The following is a 24,397-nucleotide window of genomic DNA, read 5'->3' on the forward strand; positions in this document are numbered from 1 at the left end:
GGCTGTGGATGTGGACTCTGGACAGAATGCCTGGCTCTCCTATAAACTACAGAAAGCCACAGACAGAGCGCTGTTTGAAGTGGGCTTACAGAATGGAGAAATAAGAACTATCCGTCAGGTGACTGATAAAGATGCTGTGAAACAAAGACTGACTGTCATAGTGGAGGACAACGGGCAGCCCTCTCGTTCAGCTACAGTCATTGTTAACGTGGCGGTGGCGGACAGCTTCCCTGAAGTCTTGTCGGAGTTCAGTGAATTTCCACATGATAAGGAATACAATGACAACCTGACTTTTTACTTAGTGTTGGCTCTGGCTGTGGTTTCCTTCCTCTTCATCACGTGTTTAGTGGTTATTATATCTGTGAAGATCTACAGATGGAGACAGTCCCGCATCCTGTATCACTCCAGCCTCCCTGTGATTCCATATTATCCGCCTCGTTACTCAGACACTTTGGGAACAGGAACTTTGCCACATGTATACAATTACGAGGTGTGCAGGACTGACTCCAGAAAGAGTGACATTAAGCTCGCAGGAGCTGGTAGTCAAAACATGTTGATAATGGATCCCAGTTCCACAGGAACGATGCAGCGGATACAGAGTGAGAAAAACATCCTGGATGAACCCGACTCTCCTCTCGAGGTTAGAAATATATACTAATATATGTTTTCACTTTTTCTGGTATCAAATGTTTATAATGCAATAACCGTAAGTTTCATAAAAACTTTACATATTGCGCCTTGTGATGAAAGACTTGATGGATGTACGGTGTATTTGCGAATTGACTGTACGAATATGTAAAAAAAATAGAAAGAATGAAAAACAGAATGAGATTTCAGATACTGGACAGAATATTTTGGGTTACGGACCCCTTAGAAGTAAATTGTTTTCTAAATATGTGCTCAGTTTCCATATTCATTTTAGAAAATTAACTAACACTTTTATCAATCAGAATATTTTACTTCTTCGCGGCGCTATTTCACGCCAGGACCCTGGACAGGGACTTTTTTTTTCTCACTTCGTCTCTACCTACGAACGACTTTCTCGTTCATAATTATATAATATCTATCCTTCTCAAAATGTTCCCAGTAAATGCATACACTAATGATATCCGTGCTGTTTCAGTTCACTAACTTCCCTGCTCCTCTCTTGAATTCCTAGTTATTTTTGAAACTAGGAAAGTCTGAAGGATTTTGATTTTAAAATTATTTTTTAACTTCAATGTGTGATTTTATTGTATTTCTGTGTCAATCAAGATCAATCAAGGTTATTTTTTGTGCATTCATTTATTTATTTATGTATTTTAAGTTTTTAGTTTTATGCAGAAGCATTTGAAGTTGAACATCCTGATTCTGCTCTGCAGTTTTATTCTGTGGACTCTTAGCGCCGCTGTTGACTTCAAATTTATGGAGCAAGCATATGCGTGATTCTGCTGCAACTCCTTTGTAACATCGCCATAATGCAACGGGAGCTCGAAAAGAAAGCCTCCGAAAATTGCTGACGGGCGATTGTTGTTTACCAAAGCTTTGCGTTTACGCGTTTTCCTTTCGGATTTCTCCGCCGTCAGTGTTTCATGAAGACACGGTAGGATTTGATGTTGGACGATTAATCCCGGTTTGTGTGGAAATAGAGACCTGGCTCCATTGAGAGAGAATCGGATCAAACAATGAAGCGGCGAGTGCTACTGACGTTTTTCTCGCTCTTTCTCATCAACTCGGCGATCGGACAAATAAGCTACTCTATTCCCGAGGAAATGCCAAAGGGGTCCCTGGTGGGAAATATCGCACATGACTTAGGTTTGAATACGAAAACGTTTTGTATCAGGGAAAGCAAAGATTCATACCAGGAACAGTTTGGAGTACGTGGAGCTGAACAGAGAAAGAGGATTGCTCCTCGTGAAGGAAAAAATCGACAGAGAGGCGCTGTGCACGGAGGTTACGGTCTGTAGTCTGGACTTTCAGATAATCTTGGAGAATCCTATTGAATTTTACACCGTTACTGTCCAGATTACGGATATTAATGATAATGCTCCGACGTTTGAAAAAAGTGAGATGCATTTTAAAATTAGTGAATCAGCATCACCTGGAGTAAAATTCGTGTTAGAAAGGGCGGTGGATCATGATGTGGGAATCAATGGAGTTCAGAAATACGATTTAAAACCAAGCGACAATTTTGCTTTGAAGCTGCACAATAATCCACGTGATAACAAAAATGTGGAGATGGTGTTACAGAAGCCTTTAGACAGAGAGACAGAGGAGGAGGATAAATCTAATACTGACCGCTGTAGATGGAGGAGACCCACAGATGTCGGGAACAATGCTGATCATAATAACAGTTTTAGATGTTAATGATAACGCCCCACGTTTTACACAGCAAGAGTACAAGGCAGCACTTAATGAAAACTCACCGTAGGCACTGTTGTTGCTTCTGTTGCAGCGTCAGATGCAGATCAAGGCTCTAACGGAAAAATAACATATTCAATTACAAGTACGCAGGCAAATGTCAGAAAAATATTTCAGATTAACGAGCAAACAGGAGAGGTGTCTCTAATTGGAAATATTGACTTCGAAAAAAACAAGTTATTTGAAATTATTATAAGAGCTTCAGATGATGGAGGACTTACTGATTCATGTAAGCTAATTGTTGAAGTGGAAGATATAAACGACAATAAGCCTGAAATTAGTATAATGTCAAAGTCAAATGTTATATCAGAGGATGCTGGAGTTAACACTGTTGTAACAGTGATAAATATAGAAGACATTGACTCTGGAGAAAATGGGAAAGTGAAATGCTTTATCACTGAAAATATGCCATTTGTTCTGAAAATGTCAACAAATAATATTTACAGTTTAGTGACAGACATCGAATTAGATAGAGAAACATATTCTGAGTATAATATCACAGTAATTTGCTCTGATGAAGGAGTTCCTTCACTCTCTAGCAGCATAACTTTCAGCTTACAGATCTCTGATGTAAATGACAACGCACCTGTCTTTGAGAGGAGTTCTTATGAGTCCTACATTGTAGAAAACAACACACCTGGTGTGTCTATATTTACAGTAAAAGCTACAGATGCTGACTGGAACCAGAATGCTCGTGTTTCTTACATACTGGAGGAATCCTCTGTTAACGGAGTGCAAGTTTCCTCATATGTATCTGTGAGTGCTGATAGTGGAGTCATCCATGCAGTTCGCTCTTTTGACTATGAGCAGATCAAAGATTTTCAGTTCCACGTCAGAGCTCAAGATGGAGGCTCTCCTCCTCTCAGCAGCAATGTGTGAAGCTGATAATCCAGGACCAGAACGATAATCCACCTCAGGTTTTGTATCCAGTCCAGACTGGTGGCTCCATGGTGGCTGAAATGGTTCCTCGTTCAGCAGATGTGGGCTACCTGGTGACTAAAGTGGTGGCTGTGGATGTGGACTCTGGACAGAATGCCTGGCTCTCCTATAAAATACAGAATGCGACAGACAGAGCGCTGTTTGAAGTGGGCTTACACAATGGAGAAATAAGAACTATCCGTCAGGTGACTGATAAAGATGCTGTGAAACAAAGACTGACTGTCATAGTGGAGGACAACGGGCAGCCCTCTCGTTCAGCTACAGTCATTGTTAACGTGGCGGTGGCGGACAGCTTCCCTGTAGTCTTGTCGGAGTTCACTGATTTTCCTCACGATAAGGAATACAATGACAACCTGACATTTTACTTAGTGTTGGCTCTGGCTGTGGTTTCCTTCCTCTTCATCACGTGTTTAGTGGTTTTATATCAGTGAAGATCTACAGATGGAGACAGTCCCGCATCCTGTATCACTCCAGCCTCCCTGTGATTCCATATTATCCACCTCGTTACTCAGACACTTTGGGAACAGGAACTCTGCCACACGTGTACAATTACGAGGTGTGCAGGACGACTGACTCCAGAAAGAGTGACATGAAGTACGGAGGAGCTGGTAGTCAAAACATGTTGATAATGGATCCCAGTTCCACAGGAACAATGCAGCAAATACAGAATGAGAAGAACATCCTGGATGAACCCGACTCTCCTCTAGAGGTCAGAATGCTTTGATTTATTTGGGCCTTGTTATGCATTTTAGCCCTACAATATATTTCAATCATATATGCTCTGATCTTTTTTTGCACTTTTTCTAGTCCAGAGGACCCCAAAGATTATTACTATATATTCATTCGAGTTTAGTTTTTATTATCACTCACTTATATTTTCTGGTATGGTTGTGTATGGTGCCTCATATTTTGCTTTATTGCAGTAAATTTCTCTTTAGTTCGACTAATATTTTTGTAACAGTGTTTTAGCGACACCTGTATTGATCCATTTATGCCTGGAAAATGCGGTAGACAGGCAGGTAGGCAGAGAAACAGACAGACAGGTTGGATTTGAATATTTCTTATTCTTGCAATCAATTGTTTATTCTTTTTTGTAATTCACAACTTGTTTGTATGACAATCACAGAGAGCAACAGTTGAAGTAAACACTGTAACCCCATTATTTAATTTGTTTCCAATTTCCTATAATATTTAGACATTTTTTAATTATTATTATTATTATTTGATTGGATCTTTCTTGTTTCATTTCATTTTTATTTATTCATTTGTAACAATGTGTTGCCCATCTAAAGAACAGGTTGTTTTAATTTTTTTACATTTTCATCTTTTAATAACATCTAAGATAACTTATTGAATTTATTCTAGATGGTTGTTGTTGGGGTTTTTTCTAACAAAAAATGTTCTTAAAGGAACATTTTTGTTTGTTAGTAAACAATTTTTGTGTATGTCATCAGTTTCTAAATTAAACGTTTCTTTGATTTTCTGCTATATGTTAAATCTCTTCATTTGTCTGCTTCACACTTTCACAGATATACTGGGATTAAAACAGTATTCATAATTTATGACTGAACTAACAGTGATAATAATAGTGACTGTAAAGGACCAACTGATTTCAGAACCACGGTCAGTTCTTTATCCGTCTCAGCTTAGACAGTATTTACTTTCTTGCTTCCCATTTTTCTTTGTTTTGTTATGTACTCGTACTATCGGTTGTCATGTCATTTTAAGAGAAGTTCTTGATGTTTGAGTGATAGAAATCTTCTACATGCGTAGCCTGGCATTAAATTAGGATACTGAGTTGAATAAAGATTATATATTCTTTTTGCCTTTTTTTTTTCAAACTCTTACCACTTATCTCCAAGACTTGTAAACAAACACGATGACTGATGAAAGACTGTGAATGAAGCATTATTCATAACAACTATACAAGCTTTCAATTGTCATCGCTTTTTTTTTTTTTTTTTTTTTTGTACTTTGAACCCTTTACAAAAGGATTGATTTATTTTTGTATTCTGTAGTTTTCACATTCAAACTCTTAGGGCCGCTGTTGACCACAGTGTCGGGAACTGACAATACGTCTGTCTCAGCACCTCCTCTGTTCCGTCCGCTTGGTAAAGAAAAGACTGAACAGAGGAGAAAGAGGCACTCCGTTTCTGTACATCGCCTTGGAAAGAACCGTGGAATTGTGAACTCATTTTTCGTGTGGATCTCCATCCTGTAGGGACAATTTACATTGGATTTGATACCCGTTTTGCTGATTATAAAAAATACCAACCTTTAGACAAGAATTTTCGGAGGACAATGGCAAGGCAAGTAACGCTGTTTCTGCTCACGTTCTCCCTCGGATCGGTTATCGGCCAGGTCAGCTACACTATTTCTGAAGAATTGCCGAAAGGATCTTTGATTGGTAGCATAGGTCACGATTTAGGCTTGGAGGCGCAGCGTTTTATTTCTGGCAAAGCTCGGATTTATACCCGAGATGGCAGTGAGTACGTGGAGCTAAGCAGAGAAAGAGTACTCCTCCTCGTCAGGGAGAGGATGGACAGAGAGACGCTCTGCAAACAGACGACGCCCTGCGCGCTGCATTTTCAAATAATACTAGAAAACCCGATGGAATTTTACACAGTGACAATCCAGATCGCAGATATTAATGACAACCCGCCGACGTTCAAGAAAAATGAGGTCGTTTTCAAAATAAGCGAGTCAGCGGCAATTGGAGCAACATTCCTACTGGAAAAAGCCGTAGATCTTGATGTTGGAATTAACAGTGTTCATGGATACAAACTGCAGCCAACGAATAATTTTGCTCTGAAGCTTTATAATAATCAGCCTGATAAAAATGTGGAGATGGTGTTGCAGAGGCCTTTAGACAGAGAGAAAGAGGAGCAGATAAATCTGGTACTGACGGCTGTAGACGGAGGGGAGCCGCAGATGTCAGGTACGATGCTGATTGTGATTACAGTTATAGACGTGAATGACAATGCTCCAGTTTTTACGCAGAAAACATATAAGGCTACTGTATCCGAAAACTCACCCAGAGGGACAGTTGTTGTAACTGTTACAGCAGCAGATGCAGATCAAGGTTCTAACAGTAAAATAACATACTCCATCACTTCTGGAAATGACGAAAGTAGAATATTCGACATAAATAAAGAAAACGGTGAGGTTATGCTAACTGGTAATCTTGATTTTGAAGAGTCGAGAAATTATCAACTTAATCTTGTAGCTAGTGACGATGGTGGACTCACTGATTCGTCAAAATTAATTGTTGACGTACAAGACATAAATGACAACAATCCGGAAATTAACATAATGTCAAAGTCAAACGTCATTCCAGAGAACGCTGACCTAAATACCGTTGTTACCATGATACATATTGAGGACAGAGACGCAGGAGAAAATGGGAAGGTGCATTGTTACACCAGTCAAAACATGCCATTTATGCTGAAGTCATCGACGAGCAATTTCTACAGTTTAGTGACAGACAGTGAATTAGATAGAGAGAGCGCCTCAGAGTATAACATAACAGTGACCTGCTCTGATGAAGGCGTGCACTCTCTCTCCAGCAGCGTCACTCTCACTTTGCAGATCTCTGACGTGAATGACAACGCACCTGTATTTGAGCAGAGCTATTATGAAGCCTTCATTGTAGAAAACAACACACCAGGTGTTTCTATATTTACAGTTAAAGCCACAGATGCTGATTGGAATCAAAATGCTCGTGTTTCTTATATCCTGGAGGAATCCTCTATTAACGGAGTGCCAGTTTCCTCATATGTATCTGTCAGTGCTGATAGTGGAGTCATCCATGCAATTCGCTCTTTTGACTATGAGCAGATCAAAGATTTTCAGTTCTGCGTTAAAGCGCAGGATGGAGGCTCTCCTCCTCTCAGCAGCAATGTAACTGTGAAGCTGATAATCCAGGACCAGAATGATAATCCACCTCAGGTTTTGTACCCAGTCCAGACTGGTGGCTCCATGGTGGCTGAAATGGTTCCTCGTTCAGCAGATGTGGGCTACCTGGTGACTAAAGTGGTGGCTGTGGATGTGGACTCTGGACAGAATGCCTGGCTCTCCTATAAACTACAGAAAGCCACAGACAGAGCGCTGTTTGAAGTGGGCTTACAGAATGGAGAAATAAGAACTATCCGTCAGGTGACTGATAAAGATGCTGTGAAACAAAGACTGACTGTCATAGTGGAGGACAACGGGCAGCCCTCTCGTTCAGCTACAGTCATTGTTAACGTGGCGGTGGCGGACAGCTTCCCTGAAGTCTTGTCGGAGTTCAGTGAATTTCCACATGATAAGGAATACAATGACAACCTGACTTTTTACTTAGTGTTGGCTCTGGCTGTGGTTTCCTTCCTCTTCATCACGTGTTTAGTGGTTATTATATCAGTGAAGATCTACAGATGGAGACAGTCTCGCATCCTGTATCACTCCAGCCTCCCTGTGATTCCATATTATCCACCTCGTTACTCAGACACTTTGGGAACAGGAACTCTGCCACATGTGTACAACTACGAGGTCTGCAGAACGACTGACTCCAGAAAGAGTAACTTTAAGCTCGGAGGAGCTGGTAGTCAAAACATGTTGATTATGGATCCCAGTTCAACAGGGACAAAGCAGCGAATACAAAATGAGAAGAGCATCCTAGATGAGCCCGACTCTCCTCTTGAGGTTAGTTATAATGATCAGCTGCGATTTACTGAATTTCTGCACGTTTTTTACATTTAATGTTTTTGTTTTCTCTTTTTTTCCGTAGTTACGTAGCAATTACGTTTTAACGATAATTTACCAAGGCCTATCCTTTTATCTATTTTAGTTTCGGAGTGTTTTAACGTTATTTATTAAAACTTTTTTTTTCAGTTTTAATTAATTTGATTTGTTGTCATCATAAGACTTGGTAATGAAAGGCTTCGAAACGTGTTAAATTTCAGCACCCTGGACAGAAGCGCTAATACCAAACTCCTCCTGCAGTTTCTCTCTCTCTCGCTCTCTCTCTCATTGTGTCTTAATACTCTATTACATTTCTTTCTTTACTTTTGGGATGTTTTTTTTCCAGTAATCATGCAGTGTTGGTTCCTTTTGGTGAATTGTGTTACCCGTTATTCATTTTGAATTATGTGTTGTTGTTTTTTGTTGTTGTTGTTTTTTGTTTTTGTTTTGTTTTTTTTTATCTCGGTTTTGTGATATCTTTACAGAAGTCATTTTATATTTATACTCTTGTAGTGTTTCTTTGTCAACTCTGTGGGCCGCTGTTGGTCAACTTGTTGCAGTTGTTGAAATGATTTAAAGCAAACCTCCCGTGCCATGTCAGTGCGTTAGAGAGGAAATCGAGAGAAGAGAGCTGCTTCGCCAAACTCACAGATCGTTTGTTGGCTGTTTTAACTCGTTCTTGTTCTTCCTATCATCTGGATTTGAATGGGTGTTATTTTATCGTTTCTTCCACGTTCTATTATTTCTATTTCTTTGTGAAAATTGAGGCATAATCTCTGTTTTTTGAACCGGAGTGCAAAACATCGGACAGAACAATGGAACGGCAAGTACTGTTTTCCATCTTGCTTTGCTGCGTCTGCTCAGCTCTGGGTCAGATCAGCTACTCTGTCCCTGAAGAAATGCCAAAGGGATCTGTGGTGGGAAACATAGCGATAGATTTGGGTTTGGATGTGGAAAGATTACAATCGGGTAAAGCTCGCATCTTTGCGGGCGAGAGTGCAGAATACATCGAGCTGAGCAGGGAAAGAGGAGTCCTTCTGGTGAAAGAAAAAATCGACAGAGAGTTGCTCTGCAGACAGACGACGCCTTGTGCTTTACACTTGCAGATCATTTTAGAAAAACCCATGGAGCTTTTCCGGATAACAGTCGAGATTACTGACATCAACGACAACAGTCCCAGCTTTAAAAACGACGAGATGCGTTTTGAAATCAGCGAATCTGCGGTTACGGGCTCCAAATTTGTCTTAGAAAAAGCAGTTGATTTTGATATCGGCCGAAATGGTGTGAAAAATTACAGCTTAAAACCTACAGATAATTTTGTATTGAAGGTAGAAAATGAGGCGGATGGAAATAAAAAGGTCGAGATGATTTTACATAAGCCTTTAGACAGAGAGAAAGAGGAAGAGATTGCGTTATTGCTAAAAGCTGTAGACGGGGGAGAACCCCAAATGTCTGGGACAGTGAAAATTTATGTGACTGTTCTCGATGCAAATGACAATCCTCCTGTTTTTACACAGTCGGTTTACAAAGCAACTATAGCAGAAAATTCTGAGAAAGGAAGCACACTGACGACAGTCAGTGCTTCTGATGCAGACAAGGGAGTCAACGGAAAAATTTCGTACGCATTATCGACTTCTATTGACAGTTTGTCTGATATTTTTCAAATAAAAGAAAATGGTGACGTCATTTTAGTGGGCGAGATTGACTTTGAAAGAGCGAAAAATTACCAAATTGATATTGTAGCTACAGACAGCGGCGGTCTCTCTGACTCGAGTAAAATCATTGTAGATGTTATTGACGTAAATGACAATGATCCAGTAATAAGTGTCATGTCAAAATCTGACTTCATTCCGGAAGACTCTTCTTATAGTACTGTCATAGTAATGTTTAGCGTCACTGACCCAGATTCAAGTCACAATGGTCGAGTGAATTGCAGAATAAATGACAATATACCATTTGCTATTAAAACTTCATCAAATGACTTTTATACCCTGGTAACAGATAGTGAATTAGACAGAGAGACAAACTCTGAGTACAATATCACAGTGACCTGCTCTGATGGAGGAATCCCCTCCCTCTCCAGCAGCATCACTCTCACTTTAAAGATCTCTGATGTAAATGACAACGCACCTGTCTTTGAGAGGGGCTCATATGAGGCCTACATTGTAGAAAACAACACACCAGGTGTCTCCATATTTACAGTAAAAGCTACAGATGCTGACTGGAACCAAAATGCTCGTGTTTCATACATCCTGGAGGATACTTCTGTGAACGGAGTCCCAGTCTCCTCATATGTATCTGTCAGTGCTGATAGTGGAGTCATCCATGCAGTTCGCTCTTTTGACTACGAGCAGATCAAAGATTTCAAGTTCTGCGTTAAAGCGCAGGATGGAGGCTCTCCTCCACTCAGCAGCAATGTTACTGTGAAAATCCTGATCCAGGACCAGAATGATAATCCACCTCAGGTTCTGTATCCAGTCCAGACTGGTGGCTCCATGGTGGCTGAAATGGTTCCTCGTTCAGCAGATGTGGGCTACCTGGTGACTAAAGTGGTGGCTGTGGATGTGGACTCTGGACAGAATGCCTGGCTCTCCTATAAACTACAGAAAGCCACAGACAGAGCGCTGTTTGAAGTGGGCTTACAGAATGGAGAAATAAGAACTATCCGTCAGGTGACTGATAAAGATGCTGTGAAACAAAGACTGACTGTCATAGTGGAGGACAACGGGAGCCCTCTCGTTCAGCTACAGTCATTGTTAACGTGGCGGTGGCGGACAGCTTCCCTGAAGTCTTGTCGGAGTTCACTGACTTTCCTCACGATAAGGAATACAATGACAACCTGACTTTTTACTTAGTGTTGGCTCTGGCTGTGGTTTCCTTCCTCTTCATCACGTGTTTAGTGGTTATTATATCAGTGAAGATCTACAGATGGAGACAGTCTCGCATCCTGTATCACTCCAGCCTCCCTGTGATTCCATATTATCCACCTCGTTACTCAGACACTTTGGGAACAGGAACTCTGCCACATGTGTACAATTACGAGGTGTGCAGAACGACTGATTCCAGAAAAAGTGACTGTAAGTTTGGCGGAGCTGGTAGTCAGAACTTGTTGATAATGGACTCCAGTACTGCAGGGACGATGCAGCGGATACAGAATGAGAAGATCATCCTGGATGAACCTGACTCTCCTGTGGAGGTTAGAGCATTATTACATTTCTTGGAAATGTCATTATCAAAATCCTGTTGGCATTTGCATGTTATAGTTTTAAAACCATTTTCATTCATAGTTTCCATCAAAGTACATTTTTTTTGTAACCGTAACATACTCCTCCTCCCTCCAACCCCCATTAACTTTAATAGTTTTGAGCAGTGTAATGCTGTTTTCATCTTAAGTGCAATTTTGGATTTGTTTTGGTTGGGTAAACTATTACCTAAACATTTTTATTCTGTAAATCTTTGTAGTAATTTTAATGATCAGTATCGTCTACAATGTGTTTATACCTTAATTTTCATAAGAATGTTGTACTTGCTAATGCATTATTTAATATTTCCTTTTCATTATTTAAAAATTGTTTTTAAGGCTAAAGCTCTAAGTGACATTCACACCACGATTGTTTGAAAAAATAAGCTTTAGTAAGTTGGTAAATATAGATATAAAATATAGGGATGACAAACTTGAATGATAATCCACCTCATTGATATAAAACTGGCCAAGGCCTAACAATATGTTGTCTAATCATTTCTGGGAGCTCAACATGCTGTCTTGATATCTTTTTATATTTGTCAATTTGTTAAAAATATTCAGATTTGTAACCAAGGCATATGCTTGAATTGTATGTCTTTTTGTCCCATTTTATGCTTAAATACATACTTTATGACCATTAAGCATGTCCTATTATATGGTGACTTCTTTTTGGAACATCGTATCTTATCAGCATCTTTAATTTCTTCTTTGTTCTAGAAAACTTGTTCATAATCTCTTATTTAGCCTAAAACTTAGTGCTAAATAGGACTATTTATACAACCACAATTTAGCTTGAACTTTTAACATAGTTATACTAAAAATTATTTTTGTAAGTATTCTAACTCAAGTGTAGCTAACTGCCCTACCTGGGACATTTGAGACAAATGTTCCTTTGTTTTAAAATCTTAATCTGTTATCCATCTATTTCCTGTGCATGCAAAGTTATGGGGTTTCTTATGTCCAGTGATCATTAGGCAACAGTCATGGTACACCCCAACACACTGGGTAAACCCAGGAAATCTCCACACATACAGAAGAACAGATTAACTTTATGCATACAGACCACTTCTTGATGAGTGCTGACCACTGCACACTGCACAAATCTTTCTTTTTAGTGAAAAAAAAAAAAAATAAAAAAAAAAAAAATATATATATATATATATAATATATATATATATATATATATATATAGAGAGAGAGAGAGAGATTTGCATAAGAATAACTAGTCTTAGTTTCTCATTGATAAGTCTCTAAAGATGTTAATGAAATTATAAGCATCAATAAAAGGGAGACAGTTCTGAGAAATCTACAACCTATCAAAAAAATTGTTTTCATTTTTTTTGTCAAGTTAACACATGCTTCTACAAGTCCTTACTTTAAAAACTCTGTTCAGTTCATTTTCAGTTGCATGTGCTTGGAATCTATATTTCACAGCTGAAAAAGTAGCCATGTGATCTGTTTTACACCTTTCATTTTTAAGGCAATCTCTAAAATATTTTTCTCCTATTTTTTTTTTTTCTTAGTGCAGATGTTCTTTTTAAAGAATAATCTATTTACCAAAAGATCAATTTGGTGTGTATATCCACACCTATTTTGGACTATTTATTCTTAAATAGTTTAGTTATTTCAACCTGCAAAAACAGCTTGTATTACCTTGCTGTGGCTGAAGGATAGAATAATGTTTGTAAACTATCTAAAAATTGACAGAATGAACCAAGTAATTGTACGTTTTCACTATTTCTAATTTATATACAAGATAAATTCTTAACTGTATCAACTGCCTCAATATCTCATTTTCTTTTTAATTAATTTTGTGTGAGGTATTATTTTTCTATAATGTGTTTAATGTACCTCAAGCCCTTATATGAACTGCTGAATGGTAAACAGATTATTATTATTATTATTATTATTATTATTATTATTATTATTATTATTATTATTATTATTATTATTATTATTATTATTATTATTGTTATTATTATTATTATTATTATTGTTATTATTATTATTATTATTATTATTATTATTATTATTATTATTATTATTATTATTATTATTATTATTATTATTTATAGTTCCAAGAAGATGATATGGTGAAATATGAATTTAAGCTTTTCAACAGTTGGACTTGATGAAACGCCCTTTTATTACTATGATCCCTGGTATTATTAACTGCATGTCGTGTTTTCAGCGTAATAATTTAAAGGTTGAATTGTAGTTTCATACCCGGTCTGGTCCTCCAAAGTCTGGTTGTCTGCAGTGCATGAGTTTGTACTCTCAGCGCCGCTGTTGGCTCATGCAGAGATTTCTTTCCTCGTTTTGATGCCCTAAACAGAGAAAGATTTATTCACATAGCCCACAACCGTTCAACAACAGGGACAGCAATCGTCTCGCTGCATTTTCTGCATACATTTGGGAACGGAAAATATTACAAAATATATAACATCGTCTGCTGGACTATCTTCTATTTGGGAAAACCTGACGTTTATGGAATTAGGAAACAATATATTTTTTGAGGATTTAACGAGGATACCATGTTGGACAGAACAATGAAATGGCAAGTACTGTTGTTTGTCGTGATTTTTTCGCTCGACTGTGTAGCAGGGCAGGCCACATACTCTATTCCAGAGGAAATGTCAAAAGGCTCCCTTGTTGGTAACATAGCTCACGATTTAGGGCTGGACGTGAAGAGACTGAAATCCGGTAGAGCTAGAATATATACAGAAGATAAAGCAGAATACATCGAGCTGAACACAGACAGAGGACTCCTGGTAGTCAAAGAAAGAATCGACAGAGAGACGCTGTGCGGACAGACGACGCCTTGTGCTTTACATCTGCAAATTACGCTCGAAGACCCGATTGAATTTTACTCCGTTAATGTCGAAATCAATGACATAAACGACAATGTGCCCACCTTTAAGAAGGAAGAGATGAAATTTAGGATCAGCGAGTCGGCTGTGATTGGGGCAAAATTTGTATTAGAGAGAGCGATGGATCTAGATGTGGGAGTGAACGGGCTGCAGAGTTACTCACTTAAACCGACGGATAATTTCATTTTAAAGCTCAACAGCCAACAAGACGGCAGCAAAAAGGTGGAGATGGTTTTGCAAAAGCAACTGGATAGAGAGGCGCAGGATCACATCGCATTAACTCTTACTGCCAGCGATGGCGGGGAGCCTCAGCTGTCAGGAACAATGCGTGTGGAAATTTCAGTGCTAGACGCTAATGACAACGCTCCAGTTTTTACGCAAGAAGTCTATAAAGCTACTGTTATGGAAACTGCTCCAAGAGGCACTATTTTGAGTACGGTTCGTGCAATAGATGCAGATGAAGGTTCAAATGGAAAAGTGGTTTATTCGATAACAAACACCTTAGATGATGTGCCAAATTTATTCCAAGTAGCGGAAGGAAGCGGCGTTGTCTCTTTAATCGGAAACTTAGATTACGAAAAGACACAGCGCTATGAAATACACGTAAAAGCTGGTGATGACGGGGGCCTGACAGATTCATGTAAGATTATTGTCGAAGTTACCGATACAAACGATAATGAACCATCTATAAATGTTATGTCTAAAACGAAATCGGTTACGGAAAATTCCAAACCAGGTACAGTGGTGACAATAATTAATGTACAAGATGCTGACTCTGGGGAAAACGGGAATGTTGAGTGTAGCATTGGGGAAAACATGCCGTTTTTGATAAAAGCAACATCAAAGAAATTTTATAGTTTAGTGACAGACAGTGAGTTAGACAGAGAGATAGCCTCTAGTTACAATATCACAGTGACCTGCTCAGATAAAGGTGCACCCTCCCTTTCCAGCGGCATCACTCTGACCTTGGATATCTCTGATGTAAATGACAACGCACCTGTATTTGAGCAGAGCTCTTATGAGGCCTACATTGTAGAAAACAACACACCAGGTGTGTCTATATTCACAATAAAAGCCACAGACACTGATTGGAACCAGAATGCGCGTGTTTCCTATATACTGGAGGAATCCTCTGTTAATGGAGTGCCAGTCTCCTCATACATATCTGTCAGTGCTGATAGTGGAGTCATCCATGCAGTTCGCTCTTTTGACTACGAGCAGATCAAAGATTTTCAGTTCTGCGTTAAAGCGCAGGATGGAGGCTCTCCTCCACTCAGCAGCAACGTCACTATAAAAATCCTGATCCAGGACCAGAACGATAATCCACCCCAGGTTCTGTATCCAGTCCAGACTGGTGGCTCCATGGTGGCTGAAATGGTGCCTCGTTCAGCAGATGTGGGCTACCTGGTGACTAAAGTGGTGGCTGTGGATGTGGACTCTGGACAGAATGCCTGGCTCTCCTATAAACTACAGAAAGCCACAGACAGAGCGCTGTTTGAAGTGGGCTTACAGAATGGAGAAATAAGAACTATCCGTCAGGTGACTGATAAAGATGCTGTGAAACAAAGACTGACTGTCATAGTGGAGGACAACGGGCAGCCCTCTCGTTCAGCTACAGTCATGTTAACGTGGCGGTGGCGGACAGCTTCCCTGAAGTCTTGTCGGAGTTCACTGACTTTCCTCACGATAAGGAATACAATGACAACCTGACTTTTTACTTAGTGTTGGCTCTGGTTGTGGTTTCCTTCCTCTTCATCACGTGTTTAGTGGTTATTATATCAGTGAAGATCTACAGATGGAGACAGTCTCGCATCCTGTATCACTCCAGCCTCCCTGTGATTCCATATTATCCACCTCGTTACTCAGACACTTTGGGAACAGGAACTCTGCCACACGTGTACAATTACGAGGTGTGCAGAACTACTGACTCCAGAAAGAGTGACTGTAAGTTCGGAAGAGCTGTCAATCAGAACCTGTTGATAATGGACACAGGTTCTACAGGGACAATGCAGCGGATACAGAATGAGAAGAGCATCCTGGATGAACCCGACTCTCCTCTAGAGGTCAGAGTGCTTTGATTTATTTGGTCCCTCTCATGTTTTATATCACTTTCACATATTTAAATTATAAATGCCTTGTTCTTATATAGCACTTTGTTTTGTCAAAACTCTTTACGCTATGCGCCGTCTTTCACACATTAACATTTATGTAGATTAACAGAAACCATTTACCTTTTTAAATTAATTATTCTTCTTTGATGTCAAAACAAAAAAAATCTTGATTTAACAATTAGTTGAAAAGGAGTAAAAAGTGAATCATTATGTGTTATTTATTTGTATCATAGTACATTCCTAAATACGTTTCTAAGTCAAATGCAAATGTCCTCATTTTCGTTTTTTTTTCTTGCTTCTTTTCGTCATTAATTCCATGTTAGTCAACATCAAGTTTCTATTTTGTTAGTTTTTGTGGAACCCTTATCTTTTTTATTATTTTTTTTTTTTTACTTGGGTATAGCATACGGTAAATTTTAGCAAGACATGGGCTTACCTGTCAATGTGAATAGCTACGGCTTGTTCTGCAAACGTCAGTCTTGCTTTATGTTGATGCAAAAACATCTTTGATTTCAAACTCAATGCATCTGAATACAATCAACCCGAGAAAACGGATTGGATATGAAGGCATTTTCTCAGTTTCAGGACAAAGGACAGCGGCGTTTTCTACAGCATTCTTTATAAACTTTTGATGGTGCTTTCCCGTGAAGTCAAAAAAACCTAGATTGACTATCAGATACAATAATGCATTTCATAATTCATTCAAACTAATAGAGTTGTGAGCTTAGTTGTTTATCTGTTATAAAGTAAATCTTTAAAAAAAACTTTTGTCGGGTTACAGCAATAACAATTCAAAAGACCCTCTTTGTGCGTATTTTTTGTTAAAGCATATATGATGGTGATTATTATTATTATTTGATATATTTTTTTACGTATTTAATTTTTATTTATTTATTTTTTTACATATATATCTTAATTTAATCTGCAGTTTTTCGTTTTGAACTCACAGGGCCGCTGTTGACCATAGTGTGTATTGAACAGCAGACTGTAGCAAGCAGGACCTCCTTTCTATCGTTCACATAATGAAGAAGGAGCACGACGGGAAAGGACCGCAGCGGATTTTTTTTTTTTTTTTTAATGGGGAAAGAAATATCAGCCTGACGACCTCGGTGCTTTTGTGTGGATTGTGCTTGGTTTGAGAGATTAGCTGCGGTTGGACCTGAGACAAAATACTCGATTTTAACAGTGGAACAAATCACGGATGGAACAATGATGAGGCGAGTAACGGTGACTATTTTTATCATCTCCCTCGGCTTTGCGTTCGGGCAAGTTTCTTACTCTATTCCGGAGGAAATGGCTAAAGGATCTCTAATAGGAAACGTAGCTCAGGATTTAGGATTGCAAATCAAACGGCTGACATCAGGCAAAGCGCGAATCTTCACCCGAGACAGTGACGAGTACGTGGAGCTAAACAGAGAAACGGGAGCCATCGTTGTGAAGGAGAAAATCGACAGAGAAACTCTTTGCAAAAAGACGACGCCCTGCTCTTTGCATTTTCAGATCATTTTGGAAAACCCAATTGAATTTTATAGCGTTACTATTCAGATCACGGATATTAACGACAACGCGCCATCTTTTGAGAAACGAGAGAAGAAATTCAAGATTAGGGAGTCGGCAGTGATCGGAGCTAAATTTGTTTTGGAAAGAGCGGTTGATCTTGATGTGGGAATTAATGACCTCAAAAGCTACACTTTAAAACCAACAGATAATTTTGAGTTAAAACTTCACAATAACCCCGAAGGGAATAAAAATGTGGAGATGGTGTTACAGAAACCATTAGACAGAGAAAAACAGGAACAGATTAATCTGGTGTTAACGGCTGTAGACGGAGGAGAGATGCAGATGTCAGGAACGATGCAGATTTTTATTACAGTGCTCGATGCTAATGATAATGCTCCGGTTTTCACACAACAAATATACAAAGCTACTGTTACTGAAAATTCAGCAAAGGGAACAGTTGTTGCAAAGGTTAGAGCTTCAGACGCAGACGAGGGCTCTAACAGTAAGATAACATACACAATTACAAACACCTTCGATGATGTCAAAAATATATTTGAAGTAAACCTGGAGAGCGGTGAAGTGATTTTAATTGGAAATACGGATTTTGAAGAGTCAAGAAGTTATGAGATACATTTACTTGCTAGTGATGAAGGCGGTCTCACAGATTCATGCAAATTATTTGTCGATATACAAGACACAAATGATAACAACCCGCAAATACAGATAATGTCAAAGTCTACACTTATTTCAGAGGACGTGAAACTAAATACAGTCGTAACAGTGATAAGCATTGAGGACAAAGACTCTGGGCAAAATGGAAAAGTAAAATGCTTTGTAAATGAAGATACGCCTTTCAATTTAAAGTCATCAGCGAATGATTTCTATAGTTTAGTAACAGACAGTGAATTAGACAGAGAAACAGCAGCGGAGTATAACATCACAGTGACCTGCTCTGATGAAGGAGTACCTTCCCTCTCCAGCAGCGTTACTCTCACTTTAAAGATCTCTGATGTAAATGACAACGCACCTGCATTTGAGAGGAGTTCTTATGAGGCCTACATTGTAGAAAACAACACACCAGGTGTGTCTATATTTACAGTAAAAGCTACAGACGATGACTGGAACCAGAATGCCCGTGTTTCTTACATTCTAGAGGACTCCTCTGTTAACGGAGTGCCAGTGTCCTCATATGTGTCCATCAGTGCAGACAGTGGAGTCATCCATGCAGTGAGATCTTTTGATTACGAGCAGATAAAAGATTTCAAGTTCTGCGTTAAAGCGCAGGATGGAGGCTCTCCTCCGCTCAGCAGCAACGTGACCGTAAAAATCCTGATCCAGGACCAGAATGATAATCCACCTCAGGTTCTGTATCCAGTCCAGACTGGTGGCTCCATGGTGGCTGAAATGGTTCCTCGTTCAGCAGATGTGGGCTACCTGGTGACTAAAGTGGTGGCTGTGGATGTGGACTCTGGACAGAATGCCTGGCTCTCCTATAAACTACAGAAAGCCACAGACAGAGCGCTGTTTGAAGTGGGCTTACAGAATGGAGAAATAAGAACTATCCGTCAGGTGACTGATAAAGATGCTGTGAAACAAAGACTGACTGTCATAGTGGAGGACAACGGGCAGCCCTCTCGTTCAGCTACAGTCATTGTTAACGTGGCGGTGGCGGACAGCTTCCTGAAGTCTTGTCGGAGTTCACTGACTTTCCTCACGATAAGGAATACAATGACAACCTGACTTTTTACTTAGTGTTGGCTCTGGCTGTGGTTTCCTTCCTCTTCATCACGTGTTTAGTGGTTATTATATCAGTGAAGATCTACAGATGGAGACAGTCTCGCATCCTGTATCACTCCAGCCTCCCTGTGATTCCATATTATCCACCTCGTTACTCAGACACTTTGGGATCAGGAACTCTGCCACATGTGTACAATTACGAGGTGTGCAGGACGACTGACTCCAGAAAGAGTGACTGTAAGTTTGGCGGAGGTGGTAGTCAGAACGTGTTGCTAATGGATCCCAGTACTACAGGGACTATGCAGCGGATACAAAACGAGAAGAGCATACTGGATGAACCCGACTCTCCTCTAGAGGTTAGATGTCTGCAACTCTTTCTATTCTGTTTACCTGTTTTGAAATGTAGCTCAGATACAGCGTGTGTGCTTGTAAGAGAAGTAGGACACTTCTTAGCTGTTTAATTCATTGCACCTGTTTCTTTTAAAGTAGAAATATTTAAATTTAATACAGTCTGTTTTAATTTTCTGTTGAGCATTTGTTGTTTCCCATGACTGAATTTTGTGTGAAGCTCTTTAGGGTCTTATGCACTACATCATTCAAGCCTAGTTACTATTTTACTGCATAGTTTTGTTTTTCACTGGTATGTATAAAGCTGTTTGGGTTTTGATAAAAATGTGATTATTTTTTGTAGCACATAAATCCAGATAAAAATACTTATTTACTAATATATATTTTTAGCCCATAATCTTTAAGAAAAAGTTGTCGTGTTTTATTTTTAATTTGTTTGAACTTTTGTTTTACTTAGTTCGTGGCTATGCATGGTCGTGCTTGACTGCATTTTCTAATAGTATTGTGGACAAGGTCATTTCAGCACAATGGACAGCGAAACCATCTTCGGAGGTTGGTGTCCTGCAACATTTAGATGTGTTCCCGATTCTACACACGTAAATTATACCGGTCAACTACTACGGAAGCATGCGGGTCATTTTTCGGTTTTGTTTAAGACCGAATAATTGCATTCTGGTGTGTTGTTGCAGAGCAGCATGAAAAAGTTGCAGTACGTTACCTGTCGATGATTGGGGCTTGATTACATGCCTCATTAACCCACATACACTTGTTTATCATCATTTTGAATGATCAAATCCATTAATAAAAATTTGCTTTTTAGTTTTTTCTTTTCTTTTCTTTATAAAACCTGCTCTTTTCTCTAAGGATATTGGTGTATTAATGACTTAAAGCATTCTGCGACTTGAAATGCACAGGTTTGGATAATTTTAAGGCTTTGCTGCTGCAATAATAATAATAATAATAATAATAATAATAATAATAATAATAATAATGTATAATTTATCATTATTATAATAATAATTATTATAATTGCACCTGTTTCTTTTAAAGTAGAAATAATTAAATTTAATATAGTCTGTTTAATAATTTATAATTATTATAATAATTATAAGTTATGAATTACTAATATTATTATTATTATTATTATTATTATTATTATTATTATTATTATTCATGTTTGCCAGTCGTACCTTCATTTTATATCTGTAGTTTTTTCATTTGAACTCTTAGGGCCGCTGTTGACCACAGTGTCTAACAAACAGAGGGTTTGTGGCAGCCTTTCCTCCGCACCGTCGACATAATTAAGCAAGAACACGACGTGAAAGGATCGCTAAAGCCTTTTTGAGATTTTTAGGCCGTTTTCGAATCATTTTTGCTGCTTGATTGTTGCTGGTTTTGAAACAATGATTCTGAGCTGAATTTAAATCAACATCATCGCCAAGAGTATTACCATCAGGGCTTCTCAATGGAATATCACTCGGATAGAACAATGACGAGGCAAGTAACGCTGTTCATATTCGTCCTCTCCCTGCCCGGCTTTGTACACGGGCAGGTGTCCTACACTGTACCGGAGGAAATGGCCAAAGGATCTTTGATCGGGAACTTAGCTCATGATTTAGGTCTGCAAATTAAACGTCTAACTGCAGGAAAAGCGCGGATTTTTACTCGAGACAGTGACGAGTATTTCCAGCTCCACAGAGAGACAGGGGTCCTCCTTGTTAAAGAGAAAATTGACAGAGAGGCGCTCTGTAAAAAGACGACGCCATGCGCTCTGCAGTTTCAGATTATTTTGGAAAATCCGATGGAATTTTATAGCGTCACAGTCCAAATAACAGATGTTAATGATAATGCGCCGACATTTGAAAAGGGTGAAATTGATTTCAGGATAAGTGAGTCGGCTGTTACTGGAGCTAAATTTTCTCTGGAGACAGCTGTCGATCTTGATGTTGGAATTAATGACCTCAAAAGCTACACTTTAAAGCCAACAGAGAATTTTGCTTTAAAGCTTCACAACAATCCCGATGGCAATACAAACTTGGAGATGGTGTTGCAGAAGCCTTTAGACAGAGAAAAACAGGAAAAGATAAATCTGGTGCTAACAGCGGTAGATGGAGGAGAACCACAGATGTCAGGAACGATGCTGGTTGTTATTACAGTGTTAGACGCTAATGATAATGCTCCAGTTTTTACACAACAGATATATAAGGCGAGCGTTACTGAAAATTCGCCTCAGGGAACAATTGTTACTACAGTTACAGCTTCAGATGCAGACCAGGGTTCTAACAGTAAAATAAGATATTCAATTAGGAACACATTAGATGACGTCAGGAAAACGTTTAAGGTGGACCAGGAAAACGGCGATGTAAGATTAATTGGAAACACAGATTTTGAAGAGTCGAGAAGTTATCAAATACATTTACTTGCTACTGATGAAGGAGGACTCACGGATTCTTGTAAAGTTATTATTGACATACAAGACACAAATGATAATGTGCCAGAAATACATATAATGTCGAAGTCCAACATTATTTCAGAGGACGCGAAGTTAAATACAGTTGTCACAATGATAAACATCGAAGACAAAGACTCGGAACAAAACGGAAATGTTAAGTGCTATATTGATGAGAATATGCCTTTCAGTTTGAAGTCATTGGCAAATAATTTCTATAGTTTAGTGACAGACAGCGAATTAGACAGAGAAACAGCAACGGAGTTTAACATCACAGTGACATGCTCTGATGAAGGCCTTCCCTCCCTCTCCAGTAGTGTCACTCTTAAGTTACAGATCTCTGATGTGAATGATAACATGCCTGTCTTTGAGAGAAACTCGTATGAGGCCTATATTGTAGAAAACAACACACCAGGTGTGTCTGTATTTAAAGTAAAAGCTACAGACGATGACTGGAACCAGAATGCTCGTGTTTCTTATATCCTGGAGGAATCCACTGTTAATGGAGTGCCAGTCTCCTCTTATGTGTCCATCAGTGCTGATAGTGGAGTCATCCATGCAGTTCGCTCTTTTGATTATGAGCAGATTAAAGATTTCAAGTTCTGCGTTAAGGCGCAGGATGGAGGCTCTCCTCCGCTCAGCAGCAATGTGACCGTAAAAATCCTGATCCAGGACCAGAATGATAATCCACCTCAGGTTTTGTATCCAGTCCAGACTGGTGGCTCCATGGTGGCTGAAATGGTTCCTCGTTCAGCAGATGTGGGCTACCTGGTGACTAAAGTGGTGGCTGTGGATGTGGACTCTGGACAGAATGCCTGGCTCTCCTATAAACTACAGAAAGCCACAGACAGAGCGCTGTTTGAAGTGGGCTTACAGAATGGAGAAATAAGAACTATCCGTCAGGTGACTGATAAAGATGCTGTGAAACAAAGACTGACTGTCATAGTGGAGGACAACGGGCAGCCCTCTCGTTCAGCTACAGTCATTGTTAACGTGGCGGTGGCGGACAGCTTCCCTGAAGTCTTGTCGGAGTTCACTGACTTTCCTCACGATAAGGAATACAATGACAACCTGACTTTTTACTTAGTGTTGGCCTGGCTGTGGTTTCCTTCCTCTTCATCACGTGTTTAGTGGTATTATATCAGTAAGATCTACAGATGGAGACAGTCTCGCATCCTGTATCACTCCAGCCTCCCGTGATTCCATATTATCCACCTCGTTACTCAGACACTTTGGGAACAGGAACTCTGCCACATGTGTACAATTACGAGGTGTGCAGAACTACTGACTCCAGAAAGAGTGATTGTAAGTTCGGAGGAGCTGGTAGTCAAAACATGTTGATATTGGAACCGAGTTCAACAGGGACGATGCAGCGGATACAAAGTGAGAAGAGCATCCTGGATGAACCCGACTCTCCTCTTGAGGTTAGAAACTTTAAAGTTCCTTGTTATTCACAATGTATTTCGTTATCTACAGCTTTAATTTCCGACCAGGAAGCGTAATTTTTTATTCTCCTTTTCAAATGTGACACGTTTTCTTGTTCAGTACCCTGGACAGAGGAATGATGCTTCACTGCCTATCTTTTTTAATACATCGGTGTTCAAATGAATTTTCTTCTTTTAGTGACATAGTTTGCAGTGTGGGTTGTCTTTGCAACAAAATATAAAACAAATATTAAAATTTTAAAAAGTAATTCAGTCGAGCTGATTTGGAGTACCATTTTGTTTAATCGGACTCTGAAATACAAATTGTGTGCCTCTAAATACTGCAATTAATATTTTCCAACTCTAAGGGTCGCTGTTTGAAAGGTTGTATTTTTATAGTCTCCCTCTCTCTCTCTCCTCCTCTCCTTGTGCTGCATTACGCCTTCTTTTTCTAGCGTTTTAACAAACGACACGAGCAGTTCATGTTCGCTATAATCACTGGGAGGGAGAGATTTTTTGCTCACAAATGCGCATTTTCTGTTTAATTTGCAAAGAGGAACTATTATTATGATTTCTTAGCATGGCCTCTTTCAGAAAGATCGGTGTTTTCTGTGCGTGTTTTTAGAAAGGTTCCAGGTTGGACAGAACAATGAGAC

General features: G+C 39.3%; 2 protein-coding genes and 1 pseudogene across 21 annotated transcripts in view; all 3 read left to right on the plus strand.

The window, feature by feature from the left end:
- The window catches only part of LOC129362980 (protocadherin gamma-C5-like), a 237,344-nt gene that overhangs the window by 141,718 nt on the left and 71,229 nt on the right, over positions 1-24,397 (plus strand). Inside the window, exon 1 of one of the 20 annotated variants that reach the window (XM_055034875.1) lies at positions 5,479-8,019. The exons of 18 other annotated variants lie outside the window; for them this stretch is intronic. In XM_055034875.1, coding sequence (XP_054890850.1) covers positions 5,641-8,019 — 2,379 coding nt within the window. In that variant the 5' untranslated portion in view covers positions 5,479-5,640. Of the gene's footprint in view, positions 1-5,478; positions 8,020-24,397 lie in introns of those variants that run through there. One more of the 20 variants, XM_055034872.1, reaches the window with a different exon arrangement.
- LOC129363017 (protocadherin gamma-A10-like) lies at positions 1,642-4,063 on the plus strand (annotated as a pseudogene).
- On the plus strand, positions 13,403-16,888 carry LOC129363000 (protocadherin gamma-A2-like). The gene is given in 2 exon segments (XM_055034898.1): positions 13,403-15,790; positions 15,793-16,888. Coding segments are annotated over 2 exon segments (2,412 nt in total). The 5' UTR covers positions 13,403-13,836; the 3' UTR covers positions 16,251-16,888.

The sequence above is a fragment of the Poeciliopsis prolifica genome, unplaced genomic scaffold (genome assembly GCF_027474105.1).
Source record: "Poeciliopsis prolifica strain line A6 unplaced genomic scaffold, Auburn_PproV2 SCAFFOLD009, whole genome shotgun sequence".
Classification (NCBI taxonomy): Eukaryota; Metazoa; Chordata; class Actinopteri; order Cyprinodontiformes; family Poeciliidae; genus Poeciliopsis; species Poeciliopsis prolifica.